Here is a 15,639-nt window from a genome sequence, read left to right on the forward strand (position 1 = left end):
CAAAAGTCGCCACTATTGAGGGGTCATTAGCGGCCACTTTTTTAGTCGCCGCTAATGACCCATTAATAGCGGCGACTATAAAGTCGCCGCTAATTAATTTTTAATTACTTTTTCCCGTGACAATAGCGGCGACCCTAATATTGCCGCTAATGACCACTCATTAGCGGCGACTCCATGGTCGCCACTAATGATCACTCATTAGCGGCGACTCTGTGGTGGCCGCTAATGAGTTTTTTACTTATGTTTTTTTAAATTTTTTCTTATGTCAATAGCAGCAACTATATAGTCGCCGCTAATGATCACTCATCAGTGGCGACTCTCAAGAGTGGCCGCTGTTGACCCTCATCAGCGGCGACTTTAGGGTCGCCGCTGTTTGGAGTATTATTAGCGGCGACCGATGTCGCCGCTATTGGTGTTTAATAGCGGCGACCCAGAGGAGTTGCCGCTAATGATGCTTAATAGCGGCGACTTTGAGTCGCCGCTATTGTTTTTACTGCTAAATTTTTTTTTTTTTGGGTTTTGAGCGTCCACTATTAACAGCGACCCAAAAGTTGCTGCTATTAATGGGTCATTAGCGGCGACTAAAAAAAGTCGCCGCTAATGACCCCTCAATAGCGGCGACTTTTGGGTCGCCGCTATTTGTTTGGTCGCTAAAGACCATATTGCTTGTAGTGTAAGCTCAGGCTTTAGGTAACCACAAAAACAAGTCCATTGATACAAATTTTCATCTCATGCATATTAAGAGCATTCCAAGACGCAAGGAATTAAATCCATAAAAGCAACATGAGAAATTAATGGACTATTTAGGTGCATAAGACAAAAGAAAGAAAAGAAAAACAATCAAAGTAACATATTTTTGTCTTTTTGAAATTTTTCACAAAAGAAATGCACAAAAACGAAAAACAAATGCAAAACAAACAAAAATGCAATGCAAAGAAAAACAACATGCTCTAGGATTTTTAAAAATAAGCAAAACAACAATTCCTAGACATGTTATTTACTCACCTAAATTTAGGTGAGATTACTACCACTCTCCCTCAATGGGTGAATGGTATCAACCTTCTTAATCCAAACTTTCTTCATATTGGGAACAAATGTGCGACTCTTGTTCAAATCATTTAACTGGGTGATAACACCCCTTAGCATGTTGAATAATTCCTCATGACTATTCCTAGAACGAAAATAATCTATTTTTGACTCATGATTATTCAACTTGAAAACAATTAGGGCGAATATGCCCAATCTTACCACAGTGATGACATGTAGGAATGAACCTTTGAGAAGGTTGGTTCCTTGCAAGGTAAACAAAGTTGGAGTTGCTTCTAAGTAAAAAGTGCTCAACACGAGAGTACTTACCTTTCTTACCCTTCTTACCTCTTGAGATCGCAGCAGCTGTTTTCTTCTTTTTCTTTAAGACTGCTCTTCCTCTTCCTCTTGAGGATTGAACAGCAACTAGCTTATTTTTATCCAATGGCTCTTCCAAGTTTTCTGTTTCAACAAAAACTTTCTTGGAAGAAGAAGCAAGGTTAGAGGAAGGAACAATAATCTTGTCAAAATCAATCCCAGGTTTATCACAAGTAGATTTTTGGGTATGCAAAATTTTGTCAAGATTATCATTAGAGAATTTTTTCAATAGAGTTTTGGACTCCTTTAATTCATTCTCTAATGACTCAACTTTATTAGCAAGATCATGATTTTCAGATTTCAATGTTTTACAAAAATCAAGAGAATCACTCAATTCACCAATTAACTCATCTTTATCATGTTCAACCTATCTGAGTTTCTTTAGATTCTTAGAATTAATAACTTGTAGTTCAGAGAATTTCACAAACAACAAATTATAAGTCTCTTGAAGATCAATTTCATTATCAGAATCATAATCAGAATAATACTGTTTATCAGAAGATATAATAGTTTCACAAAACGTATTATCAACAGTTTCGAAACAATGAAGAGTTTGGGACATCTAGAAAGTATATAGGATCACACTCAGGAATTTAATCCTTTGACAAAGTGAACCCGCTCTGATACCAATTGAAAATTCTAAAAACAACTCTAAACGACACCTATTCAAATGTTTAGGTGTTTCACAAAATTATGCAGAATAAGATCTAACCTAACAATTAAAATTCAACCAAATACAGATATGAAATAAACATTCAAGAACACAGATATTTGGTTACAAAGAGGAAACCATTTAGATAACTCTCTAAATATAAAACCTCTCCGGGGCAGCCAAACCCAGGAAATCAACCCACTATAAGAAGAATAAGGAATACAAGAAGGATTACAAAACCTTTGCAATTGACACTTCCTTGCACACGACAAGCGACCCACTTGACTTCTACCGCAATAGCCCTTTCAAGAACATCTGGCACAATTCTTTTAAATGATTTCCTTTTATCGGAACTCCGATAGACTTCTCAACCGTAGATTTATCAAATAAATAACTAAAACTCTAAGAGATTCAATTCAACGCTCACTACATATGACCTCTCTTAGCACAGCCTCCGACGAACTCTCTAGGGGTGAAAATTCGTGCCTCTCTCTTCTATAATGATGTATATATATCAGTACATCAAACCCTATACCTGGGCCCACTAAAAATATATTTTTGGGCATAATAGGTACGGGGTGTCCGGACAGGTTAATGGGCTGTCCGGACACGGCCTTGAGGAGCAAAAATAAGGTTTCTGGAATTGCGGTCCGGACACGGGGAAGGCCGGTCCGGACCCGGCATGCAATGAGTGAAACAGCATTCTGAAAATGCTGTCCAGTCTTGATCAAAAGCTCTGATCGATGGGCGTTTGTGGTCCAATTGAGCTGAAATCTTGTAGAGACGTTCATGACACATGAATCTACATTATGAACGGTGGAGATTCGATTCTGAGCATTCTATATCAGTGTTTGAGCCCGTGAACAGTAGCCTCTGCATTTTGAAACTGAATTAAGCCAACACAAGAACTAACAATGTGTACGATTGCTCTCTTGTTAGGAAGCTACCTCTTACTGGCCAAAATGCAGAGAACATAAAAGAAATAAAAGGAGCACCACAATGGTGGAACGCATTGCAGTGGCATGATGACACAACCGAATCAAGTCTGCGGCCTTATTTTCTTCCAATTTGAAGCAATTTTAGAACCCGGCCAACAGTCAACGATGGGTGAATGAGAGTTTGGTTTGTTTGTGAGAAATGTTGTATATGTAAGATGTTGTATTTGCATTAGTTTGTGTATGAGTGCTTATAATACAAAGCATAATATTGTTGAGCAGCAGGTTGATAGAAAACAGGTTGACAAAGAACCTTTCCATAATAAAGATACCTTTGCAGGTTGATTTTGTTTTCTCAGTCCTCGTACTTAATTCCCAGCAGCATTTTTGAAAAAGGTCCACCAAATTCAACTCAAAGAACATTAACTCCCAAAGTAGTATGCCCTCGCCTCCACCCACTCTTCCAGGATTTCAAATGGATGCACTTCCACTAAGTAGAATCAAATCTATGCACTTTCAAATGAATTACTAAAAATTCCAGCAGTTAATCAAACATGTTGAAGTGATAGAAATCATGATTGACACCAGCTCCATCCAATAAAGTATTTAAACCAGAAAAGAAACATATACCTCTAACCAAACTCACCACCTTCATCTTCAAAATGATTCTCCATTTTCATGCTTGCTTTGTTACTCCATTTTTAAGCTCTCTCTAATCCAGCGTGACTTAGTGGGCTACAACGAAGAACAACAATAAAGTAGCAGATAACTAATTCTAGATTAAGTCTATCAATGACCTAAGAATTTTTATCAAAATATAGAGTCTATCTATGATTTCAAGGAAAAATAGGAAGAAAACTCACCTATAAGTAATTCTTATTCAGCAAAATCAATAATAAAATACAATTGTTTTCTCTAAAGGTTATAAGCATATATTTATAGCCTAAAACCCTAAACATAATAAAATATGACATAAATACCCCCAAAACCCTAAACCTAATAAAATAACGAGATAAAAACTCTCAAAACCTTAACCCTAAAAAAATGACAACATAAAGTCGGTTTAAAAAATAAAACAAACTGACGGCTAAGCAATCTGCATCATTCTCCCCTTGTTGGAGAGAATTCGTCCTCGAATTCGGCCGGTTCTTTCCACGGTCCTTCGGATGCCATGAGAAATCCCCACACACCCCTTTGCTGTGTAGACTTATCATGCTTCTCTCGTTCTTTGCTCTTCCCACAAGCCATGAGAACCCCCAAAGAACTCATAAAGACCCTTTCAATCTTTGACAGAAAAATCTTCTCCACCATATAGATCTCATCACAATTTTGGTTAAAATAATTTGATAAAATAGCATCTATCCCATTGAAATCAACATAGTCAATTAGCTCAACACTAAAATCGAAGACTTTATCTTCGGGGCTCGTATCAGGCACATGATATGTAGAATTGTTCTCAAAAAGTGCAAAACTATCCGAAAGATTTACCTCTTCCAAGGGTTCCTCTTTTTCATGAAAAATTGCAACACTATCCGAAAGATTTACCTCTTCCAAGGGTTCTTGTTTTTCATGAAAAATTGCGATATTCTCTGAAAGGTTTACTTCTTCTACTTGTTCCCTCAATTCTTCAAGCTTTTTAGGACTCTTGATGTCATGCGGATGATTAGGAACATTTGACCCCGTAACCAAATCAAGTTGAGGTTGAATGTCTCGCAATGATGGTACCGCTTTCAGTAATTCTGCTCGGACCACGTTGACAAATCTTCCCAACAACTCCTTTATCGGCCCCGGTACCACTCCTTTGATGCTGCTTTCCGTGTCCGTCAACTCCTGCTTGGCTACAAAGGATTGAACATCCCCTTGTGAAGGTTTTGACTCTGCCCATGGGCTATGTAGCAACATCGATCTGGTTTTACCCAACATGAAGCTGTACATGTTTTTTGTTTCATCATGGATAACAGCTTTATCATCTTGCCACGGCTTGCCCAATAACAGGTGACACGTCTCCATGTCGACCACATCACACCATACAGTATCTCTATATTTAGCTCCAATGGAAAATGACACTAGACAACGTTTAGAAACCATTACCTCATTTCTTTTTGTGAGCCACTCCAATTGATAGGGAGAAGGATGTCTCTTGGTCTCAAGCCCCAACTTGCAAACTGCTTCCTCCGAGACTATATTCTCATGACTCCTTGGATCAATGATAAGCTTGGCCCCCTTGCCTTCCGTGGTGCATGTAGTTTGAAATGGTCGGCATGTACGCTTAATGTATCGGGACACCGAACAACACTTGATCTTTGCCCCTCCTTAGGCACCAACTCCGCCATCTTCCTAGGTACTTCTTTTTGTGAAAATTTTCTATTTTTTTCTGCCACCATGAACCCTTTGGGTTGCAAGCAACCTTGGAATTCCGGTGTGTCGAGTTTGAATCTACTCACCCGCTGATTGCCCTGAGCTTGTGTAAGGTGCTGATGTCCCTGCGTTCGGCACTCTGTAAACGGGTTTCTAGATCCATTCCTATTGTGACGACACCAGTCGGATACTTGAGTAGTGAGGTCTTCAATTTGATCTCTCATAGCCCTGAGTCGATCCTCCTTGTATTGCCACCACTCAGCGTTAAATTTGCCTTCCGCCTCCGCGAATTGCTGTCTTGGTTGGCGACGACAACTGTTTGGCCGAACAATTGCCGTTTGCTCCATACGTGCTGCCTCCGTGCGGACGTGCACCTCATACATGTCTACAAAGTGGTTGCTCCCCATTCATGGAAAGTAAGTAAGCGCTGATACCAACTGATGCAGCGTGACTTAGTGGGCTACAGCGAAGAACAACAATAAAGTAGCGGATAACTAATTTTAGATCTTAAGTCTATCAATGACCTAAGAATTCTTCTAAAATATAGAGTCTATCTATGATTTCAAGGAAAAGTAAGAAGAAAACTCAGCTTAAAACCCTAAACCTAATAAAATATGACATAAATACCCCAAAACCCTAAACCTAATAAAATAACGAGATAAAGAATCTCAAAACCTTAACCCTAATAAAATAACAATATAAAGTCGGTTTAAAAAATAAAACAAACTGATGGCTACGCAATCTGCGTCACTCTCTGTATTATTTACAATCTCAAGCCTAGTATTTGTTTTTGGGCAGTCATTATTATATACAAAGCCCTTGGTTTCTACTAGCATCTGAGAACAATCCGATTCAGTTTCTTCAATGCCATTGTGAAAATCTACCACTGGATCGAGCACCACCATCAGTCATAGAGTCAAGAGAGCCAGAGCTAAGTCTAGCAAAAAATTCAAGTTCAAATGGCAAAATAATTTTAAAAGAAAATCTGATTGAGGTCTAAGTCATGGCTGTTCAAACTGATTAGAAACTAAAAATCCCAATTTTAGGTAATGTTCTATATATGTTACGTTAAAGAAAGAAAAAAATCAGGTAGAATTCTTTCCACCCAAATCAGTACAGCATAATAAGCAGGAAATGTCACAGAAAATGTTGTTATTGATTAAATTCCCCATTTCCCATAAACCAAACCGAGCCCACAGACTATCCCTGCACTGAAAACCAAAAAATGTGAAACAAAACATTTAACTTCAAATAAACTCCATCATTACTGATTTTTAGATGCTCCACCATAGTTTTTCCCAGCAATAATTTAAACTAATTAACCTTCAATAATATCACAACCCTACTCCCTGTACTGTTTTTTTTTTTTTTTTTTTTTTTTTTTTTTCGACATATCCGCACAAAAGAAGAGAAAGTGGAGAGGGAAATTCGATCTAGTGATCTCCACTTTATGAGGCATGGTCTCTAACCGATTCAGTTACTCATTGGAGACCTAATATTATCTTTTAAAATGTCATTTTCTATCCAACCTTTATTTTTTTTCGAAATTAATTTCCATTCCTTTTCAAACCGCCTTGTACGTTGGACCATAAAATGGATCATTTTCCACACGCCTACACCACCTACTTCATTGACTCCCAACGTTTACAAGGACATTTGCTAAGCTGGAATTTCAGTAGTCTTTTAAAAAGGTCATTTTCTATCCAACCTTTTTTTTTTTTGAAATTAATTTCTACTCCTTTTCAAACCGCCTTGTTGGATCATAAAATGCATCATTTTCAAATATATATATATATATATATATATTGTTTTATTTTCTGGTGAGCTTTTGTTCATAGCTAGTTTTCTGGTTTTCCTTTATTTGGGTTTTGTTCATATTTTGTTTCGATCTGATATTGTATTTGGTTGCTTAGAAAAATGATGAAGATAAATTAATATTTTGGATCTTTATGTTTGATTTTATAGTTTTTAGTTTGATGAAAGCTATGATCTCCAATTTGATCTTACTAAGTTGTAGACTTACCCACTTTCTACCAGTAAATGCAATATGTATTAATTTACAAATTGCATTTACATAGAGTGCAATGACAATTTGCATTTACATAGAGTGCAATAACTATGGTACAGCGCTGTACCATAGGAAAGCTAGCTTTAATTTAGGAAATATTACGGCAAAATCAAGAGGTTCACACATGGTGCAACAAGAAATGAAGGATAAAAGGTTTTCAAGGATTGAGCTTTAGAGTTGTTCATTGTACCCTATATTTTAGCAAGTAGTATAAGTTTGAGATGTTGGACTTTTCTGTGTAAAGCTTTCACCCATCTAATTAATGGCTCATATTTTTAGCAAGGGTGATATGGTATGTACTCTAAGTTAAGAATTAAGATCTTGTAGTTCTTGAGTTGTAAGAAAAAAAATTATAGAATGTATTATCATAAAGTTTTAAGATTGTATGGTTCAAAATTCATTTTAATATTTTATGGCTCATTATGAGATAATGGTGTCGATATGACACAAGGGCTTATTTTGGTTTTTAATTTACGTAAGTGAATGTATGTAGTGCTTTGGTGATTTTATGTCTTTGTGGTGAACATATATAGTAAAAGAATTAATAATAATAATAATAATAATAATAATATATTGTAATTTCTCATGATCGCTCTACCTCTAGACCTTGAGGCGTTATAGAAGTTACGGTATTTTTGAAAGATTTTGGTTAAATTTGATTTGTCAATCTATTCTAACAATCAACCCTAACGGAGTGGCCTTTTGGACACAAAATGGTAGTTTAATGTATCTAAGTGTCACATTTATCGGTTTGTATGGATTTTTCAAAAATGACTTGTAGTTTAAAAGGCTTTAGCATATTTAACACATAAAATTACATTAATTTTGAAAACTATTAACATATTTAGTAGTCATATGAGTGAGATGAACTCGCCGGAGCGTGTGTCCCATGTGCTGATCAATTCGTCTCAACTCCCGTACCCTAGCCGTTGCTGCTGACTGTTGGTTGTTTTGTTTGTTTATGTATTTTCTTTTGTGTTTCTGTTATTTTTTGTTTTAAGTTTACATCTCCCAGTATTTTCTTTGTCAGATTCAGTTGTGGAGACTTTTGATTCGATCTTTGTAGTTTTAAAGATTTACCTTAGTTTGTGCTACTTTTGTTTTTGTAACTGTGGCTTTTCTAGATGATTGAAACACTTATTTGACCCATTTTTTACCCATTTTATATATTTTTACACCATTTTATTTTATTTTGGGCGTTGTCCCAGACTTTATCCCTTTTTCGATTTTATGATCATATTCTTTCTTCCTTTCAAATGTAGTAAAAATTCTTTTTCCGTATTCACCTTTTTTTTCCTAAAAAAAAGAAAAAAGTAAAAAGAAGGTGCAATATCACATCAAGTCATCAAGCGGATATACCCCACTCACTTGTGGGTTTGCGTTCGGAATCTTTCCCTCTTGTTTTTTCCCTGCGGCATTCATCCACCATTTTCACTGATTGTCCTTCATGAGGGTGACGTATCGTGCTACCAAAAATTAGTGGACTGTTCAAGAATTTATAGTCTTACTTTTACGCGAATGGATCAGATTCTCAACAAATTTTTTTAAATCGTAGATTTTTAAATTATGTATTTTATACTTTCTTTTTTATTTTTTTTTATTTTTAACTATCAAAACGTTTAGAAAATATTATCTATTAAAAATGTAGTATATTATAAAAATAATCAAAAAGAATTTTTTCTCAAAAGATTTCTTCTTCACTTTTATAAATACACTCCTTCATAAAAATAAAAAACAATTTTTAATTCAAAGTTCTTCTTACAACATAAAAAATTAAAACATAATGAAAATATATTGAATTCTCCACTATAACATACACCGATTTGCATGCAAAAGCACTGTACCTCAGCCCACACGGCCACTGCCACACCCACACACATGCATGGGTTACTCGAAACTTCAAATGTGGTTATTTTCTGGAGATCTAGATTTACAGCTGCGTCATAGAAAGGAATGGAGTAAAGTTAATTAAGAGGGTAGCTTTCAGTATATTAAGCAACGATCACCAACTCTAGCGGCTTTCTCTGTTGGTGAAAGAATGGCAAAGGCCGTGGCATTTTCGTTATATTTGTTCAATCATGCATGTTTGGTCAAATAACTTTTTATAAAGCGTCTTAGCCAAACGCCCAAATGGAAAAGGATACTAGTACACGACTTGATTGACTGAGGCTGGGGAACCAGATATATTTTCTAATATTTTAAATTAAAAAATAATAATATTTTAATACTAGCGTGTTTACTGTTCAATTAAGCATGCCGGTGGGCCAAATATCAATTCTCATATTTATATGGTCCCAAACCAATATAGCTACTGTGCTCTCATTTTCTTAAGGGTTTCTAAAGTTTATCCCTAGGCTCTATCTCTCTCGCTGACGATCGGCTCTACCACAGTCCCTCCCTGATATCAAGAGGTACTCAATCGACACTTTGATATATATATTTTTTTGTTTGATTTTGTTTGACTTTCTGCTGAGCTTTTGTTCCTAGTTTTCGGGTTTTCCTTAATTTATTTGGCTTTTGTTCATATTTTGTTCAAATCTGATATTGTATATATTTGGATCTTAGTTTAAGACGCGTTGAAAGTAAGTTTATAAACTTTATAGTGTAGCTGCTGTCTACTGATATTAGTTTATAGTGTTTAGTTTAAAACTTTGACCCAATCAACACCCAACATCACCGGTGTAATGTTAGAAAGAGATTCTTATCTTCCTTGATATTCCTTGTTTTAATTTTCATGTAAAGTAAAGTCCACCTACTCCCTTAAATTGTCATTCAATTGATAATGTCCCACAAACTTTCAATTGTGACAATATCTCTCAAACTATCAAAATATTATCCTCAGTAAAATAAAAATTTTAAAATTAAAAAAAAAAAAAAAATTTTAAAAAAATCCTTTTTATAAGAAAAAGATTAAAAAATTTTGATTTTTTTTATAAAGATAAAAAATTTTCTTTTCTTTTAAAAAAAATTAAATAAAAATTTTCATTTAAAAAATATATAAATTTTCTTTTTTAAAAAAATAAAAATTTTCGTTATTTAAAAAAAAAAAATCATTTTTTATTTTTTTAATTAAAATTTTCGTTTTAAAAAACTAAAAACTATTTTTTTTAAAAAAAAAATTTATAGGGATATTTTTGTCTTATTTTGAAATCTATAAGGGTATTTTTTTCTTTTTGGTAGCCTTGGGAAGACATTAACAATGTTTTGGTAATTTAGGAGCTATGGACATTTTGATTGAAAGTTTGGAGGGATATTGTCAAGACTCAAATTGAGTGGAAGTTTGAAGGAGGTACTTCACCCAATTTTTTATTTCCCTTTCTTTTTCCATGATTTGAATAAAATAAAAAAGCAAAGCCAAAAAAAATTTTAAAATATATTTTTTGTTCCCAAAAAAAAGTAATAATTTTTTATTTTTATATTTTAATTTTTGAAAAAACTTTTTAAAATGTTAATGAAACCTTAAATATTTCATTTTAGATTTAGAAACCAGAGATTTTTTTTTTTTAACATGTCCACATAAAAGGGGAGGAGAGATTCGAACTAGTGACATCTACTTCATAAGGCGTGGTCTTAAGCCGATTAAACTATCTCTTAAGGACAAAAACCATGGACTAAACTAAATTGATATGGCGCATTTCTCGAGGAGTAAATATAATATTTCCCTACAGTACCCCAAGGGATTGGCCCAAGTGGTGGAGGTCTTGGTCTTAAAGTTTGCTCCCTTCAAAATCCAAGGTTCAACACCTCATGGGTACAAATAATCTCTTGGAGCTACACCCCTTGGTGAAAAGCCAGCGATTTGACCAATTCCGTGTAGAAAAACTTTCGAGGGTGCGGTGTACAGGGCCAGGGTTTACTCTGCAGGGGTGGGTCCGAAGGACCCTGCTTTGGAGAGGTTCCCGACATCAAAAAAAATATATATATATATATTTCCCTACAGTTAATTGTTTTTTTATCTAACACTTTGTGTTCTTCTACAGTTGTTTGTCTGTGATTTTTAGCAAAACGGTAGCCATGGAAGTGGTGAGTGCGGTTGTTAGTGAAGTGGTGGTAGCAATTGGCCGGGTTTTCTGTTGCTGTATCTATTCCAAGATGAAGAACACTGTCAAATTCCAATCAAGCCTCGATGTTTTGACAAAGGAGATGGAAGGCCTCCTTGCTCTGAGAGATGGCCTCAAAGATGAAATGGAATTAGCCGAGCAAGAAGAAAAAGTAGTGAGAAGTCAAGTCATAGAGTGGCTTAAGAAGGTTGAAGAGCTTCAGCTTAAAGTCAATCAAATTCAAGCAGTAAAGCTCTCTCAACTGTCCTTAAATTGCAGTAAACGGTATAGAATAAGTAGGGAAGCAATAGAAAAGCTCACAGAAATGCAAGGGCTCCTAGAAGATGGGAGGTCACATTCCGGTGTTGTGGCTGTCAATCATTCAAGGCCCAGAGCAGTGGAGCGCATTCCTGGACCAACAATTCAAGATCAAACAACACCATCAAAGACTTTAGCCGAAATTATGGCTTTATTGTTTGATAATGAAGTCCAAAGGATCGGTATTTGGGGAATGGGAGGGGTAGGCAAGACAACTTTGGTGAGAAACTTAAACAATAACCTCAAGAGTATTTCTTCAATGCAGCCTTTTGGCATCGTCATATGGATTACTATTTCCCAGAATTTTGACATACAAAAAGTCCAGAAACAAATAGCTGAGAGATTGAATTTGGCATCAATAATGGGAGAAAGTATGGAGAGATTGACTAATCGACTTTATGAAAAACTTGAGAAGGTGGAAAAATTTCTGCTCATTCTAGATGATGTATGGGAGAAAATTGATTTAGACAAGTTGGGTGTCCCACGGCCTGAAGATCACAAGGGTTCTAAGATCATATTGACAACCCGATTTTTTGAAGTTTGTAGGCAAATGATGACCGATAAACAAGTTAAAGTGGCTGTTTTAAATGATGATGAATCTTGGCAATTGTTTAGCAGAAATGCAGGGAATGTGGCCAGCTTGGAGCACATTTCACCACTTGCAAAAGATATTGTTAGAGAATGTTGTGGATTGCCTTTGGCCCTCGTCACCATGGGAGCTGCTATGAGAGAAAAGGAAAAGGTCGAATTGTGGAAGCATGCCCTAAATGAATTGCAAAGAGCAGTGTCTTGTCCACGACACATCGCAGATAACATCTATAAGCCACTAAAGTGGAGTTACGACTCATTAGAAGGTAAACAAATGAAATATTGTTTCTTGTATTGCTCTTTGTTTCCCGAAGACTTCTCAATTGAAATAAGTGAACTCGCACGGTGCTGGCCGGCAAAAGGTTTGCTAGATGAGCAAGAAAACTATGAAGAATCATTCAATAGAGTAATTGATTTGATTGAAAATCTGAAAGACTCTTGTTTGTTGAAAGATGGTGCCCGCAAGGACATTGTAAAGATGCATGACATCGTGATGTTGCTATATGGATTGCATTTTCGTATGAGGATGGATGTAAATCCCTAATTCATTCAAGGAAAGGCTTGAGCGAGATGTCAAATGTTGAGTTACATGATAATTCTTTCAAAAGAATTTCATTCATGTATAACAAGATCGTAAGGTTGCCACATTGTGTGGTACAATGTTCAAATGCCTCCACTTTGCTACTACAAGGTAATTATGATCTTACCAAAGTTTATGAGAAATTCCTACAAGGATTTGAAGCACTCAAGGTCCTAAATATGGGTGGAACCATAATTCACTCATTACCTCTTTCTCTACTTCAACTTGGGGAACTCCGTGCTCTTCTTTTAAGGGATTGCCGCTTTCTTACAGAATTACCCCCACTGAAAGGGCTTAATAGACTTCAAGTTCTAGACGTCTCTAACACTCGTATCAGAGAATTGCCAAGAGGGATGGAAAACTTGAGCAACTTGAAGCAACTAGACCTATCCCGCACTAACTACCTAAAAACCATTCAAGCTGGAATTATATCTCGGTTGTCTTGTTTAGAGGTTCTAGACATGACATACAGTAGATACTGTTTCAGTGTGAAGAGAGATGTACCGGAGTACATGGCATGTTTTGAAGAGCTAAAATGCCTTGAGCGATTACTCGTCGTATGCATCAATTTGGAGAGAATCCCAAATTTCAGCAATGAAGTTCTTTCCTTTATGAATAGATTAAGACAATTCCACTTTTTCATCGATGAAGTCTCTCCAATTTCTAGAGTTGATCAAGTGAACGCTTGTCTCATAAATGGAAAAAGGATGGTGACTATCAAGTCGTTGAATCTTCAATCAGAAGTACTGTTTGGGCCATTTTTGAGAACTGCAAATGATCTCATGTTAGATGGGTGTAGGGGATTGAGTGATACGCTAAATGACTTGGTCATTAATAGTGTTGACTGCTTTGCTGGTTTAAAATCTCTTACTATTGACATATGTAGCGGCAGTGTATGGCAAGGAGGATGTGCTGCCCACGATGATTTGCTACCAAACCTAGAAGAACTTTATCTCCGACACCTTCATGACGTAAAAAGCATTTCGATCAGAACTGCTTGGCCTTCTTGGGCTGGGATTTCGTAGACTAAAATTAATAGAAGTGGAGAAGTGTTATAAAATGGAATATCTTCTTTATTGTAGTCACTTCATTCATGCCCTGCCAAACCTAGAAGTATTCAAGGTAAATTTCTGTTACAATTTAGTTGAGCTCTTTATTTATGATTCCATGCAATATATCGCTCCAGATCCTATTGTTCCAAGACTACGGATATTGGAATTGGTGCGCCTTCCATCATTACGGACTCTTTGTCGAGACGAAGAGATATGGCCGCGTCTAGAGCAGGTTCTTGTGGTCAAGTGCTATCTTGTTGAGAAGCTGCCTCTTACCGACCAAAATGCAGAAAACATGAAAGAAATACGAGGAGACTCTCAATGGTGGAATGAATTGAAGTGGCATGCTGACACAACCAAATCGAGTTTGCTGCCGTATTTCCATCCATTTGATGAGAGAGATTTTAGAACCCGAGCAAGGAGTGTATGGGATAGTGGGAGAAGTATTGTATAGTGCTTTAATTTGAAAGTTGTGAGTGGGTGAGATGTTCCATATTGTTTTTTTTTTTTGTTTGCATTTGAGTCTGCATTATGTTTGCGTGTATAATAATTTTTTGTTTGGTTTGTTTGTGAGAATTGTCATATATGTATGCTTTTCTATTTACACTAACTAGCATATAACTCACTCGATCTATGCACTAGTTTTTTTATTATAATTTACTCAAAAAGTCTCTAAAAGATTATCAGTAATCGAATCCATTCCCCTCACTCAATTAACTAATTGCTGTCAAAAAAATTAAAAAAAAATGTTTATAAGATCATTTTGAACTATAATAATTTTGGAAGTTTTATTAAAAAATGACATAAATTTCCTATAAATTAGGTCATAAGAAATTTATGTCTTAAAAAAAAATGTGTACATAATTGCATTTCAATCCCCTCACTCGTACTGGTGCGATTCTTTTCTAGAAACAATATGGCACGGCAAGCCAAGAAGAGGGTGGAAAGAGACATATGTCAAAGAATTGGATAAACTATTTAATGATGCAAAAATCTTATTTCTATTTTCTACACTCACTGTGACATCAAATATTGAGCTTCATTCTACATGACTAGAAGAGTCCATCTATGCTTTCATTAAGCCCCAAAGCAATGTATGTAAATCATGTACGTGCTCTCTAATTTTCTTAAGGGTCTCTCAATTTCTCCGCTGCCAATGCTCGGCTTCACCGCAGTCCTCCCCTGATATCATGAGGTACTCGATCGGAACCTTTATATATATATTTTTGTTTGATTTTCTGGTGAGCTTTTGTTCATAGTTTTCTGGTTTTCCTTTATTTGGGTTTTGTTCATATTTTGTTCGGATCTGATCAATATTGTGTTTGGTTGCTTAGAAAAACGATGAAGATAAATTACTATTTTGGATCTTTATGTTCGATTCTATAGTTTTTAGTTTGATAGCATGGCTAAGATATTGTATAAGCAAAGCCACACAAAATATTAATCTACAACAATCAATTACTCTTTGAGCATTTCGCCTCAACAAAATGGGAAGAGAGATAGTATTCACAATTCTGCATCACACTATTTTCTAAATTTCCACCCACTATATTAAAACTGTTAATGAACGAACCCCACAGGAGAATGAAAGAATATCTGCGCACCTGAGGAGAAAAAAGGGAATATAATGTTAATTCAGTCAAA

General features: G+C 35.8%; 1 protein-coding gene and 1 pseudogene across 1 annotated transcript; one reads left to right on the forward strand and one right to left on the reverse strand.

Moving 5' to 3' along the window:
* Nucleotides 1–3,681: 3,681 nt before the first annotated feature.
* Nucleotides 3,682–5,079, reverse strand: LOC132174532 (uncharacterized). The gene is made up of 2 exons (XM_059586171.1): nucleotides 4,594–5,079; nucleotides 3,682–3,726 (listed from the first exon to the last, which is right to left on the reverse strand). Exons 1-2 carry the CDS (start codon nucleotides 5,077–5,079, stop codon nucleotides 3,682–3,684), a joined length of 531 nt encoding a protein of 176 aa, XP_059442154.1.
* A 4,681-nt stretch (nucleotides 5,080–9,760) lies between these two features.
* Nucleotides 9,761–14,470, forward strand: LOC132176083 (disease resistance protein At4g27190-like; annotated as a pseudogene).
* The last annotated feature ends 1,169 nt before the right edge of the window (nucleotides 14,471–15,639 follow it).

The sequence above is a fragment of the Corylus avellana genome, chromosome ca3 (assembly GCF_901000735.1).
Source record: "Corylus avellana chromosome ca3, CavTom2PMs-1.0".
NCBI lineage: Eukaryota > Viridiplantae > Streptophyta > Magnoliopsida > Fagales > Betulaceae > Corylus > Corylus avellana.

Bases quoted from the DNA above. Each gene is read 5' to 3' on its own strand.
- LOC132174532 (XM_059586171.1), bottom strand. From the start codon at position 5,079: ATGGTTTCTAAACGTTGTCTAGTGTCATTTTCCATTGGAGCTAAATAT. The intron at 3,727-4,593 runs GTAAACCTTTCA...TCTTCGTTGTAG, and splicing joins TGAGGGAACAAGTAGAAGAA to CCCACTAAGTCACGCTGGAT.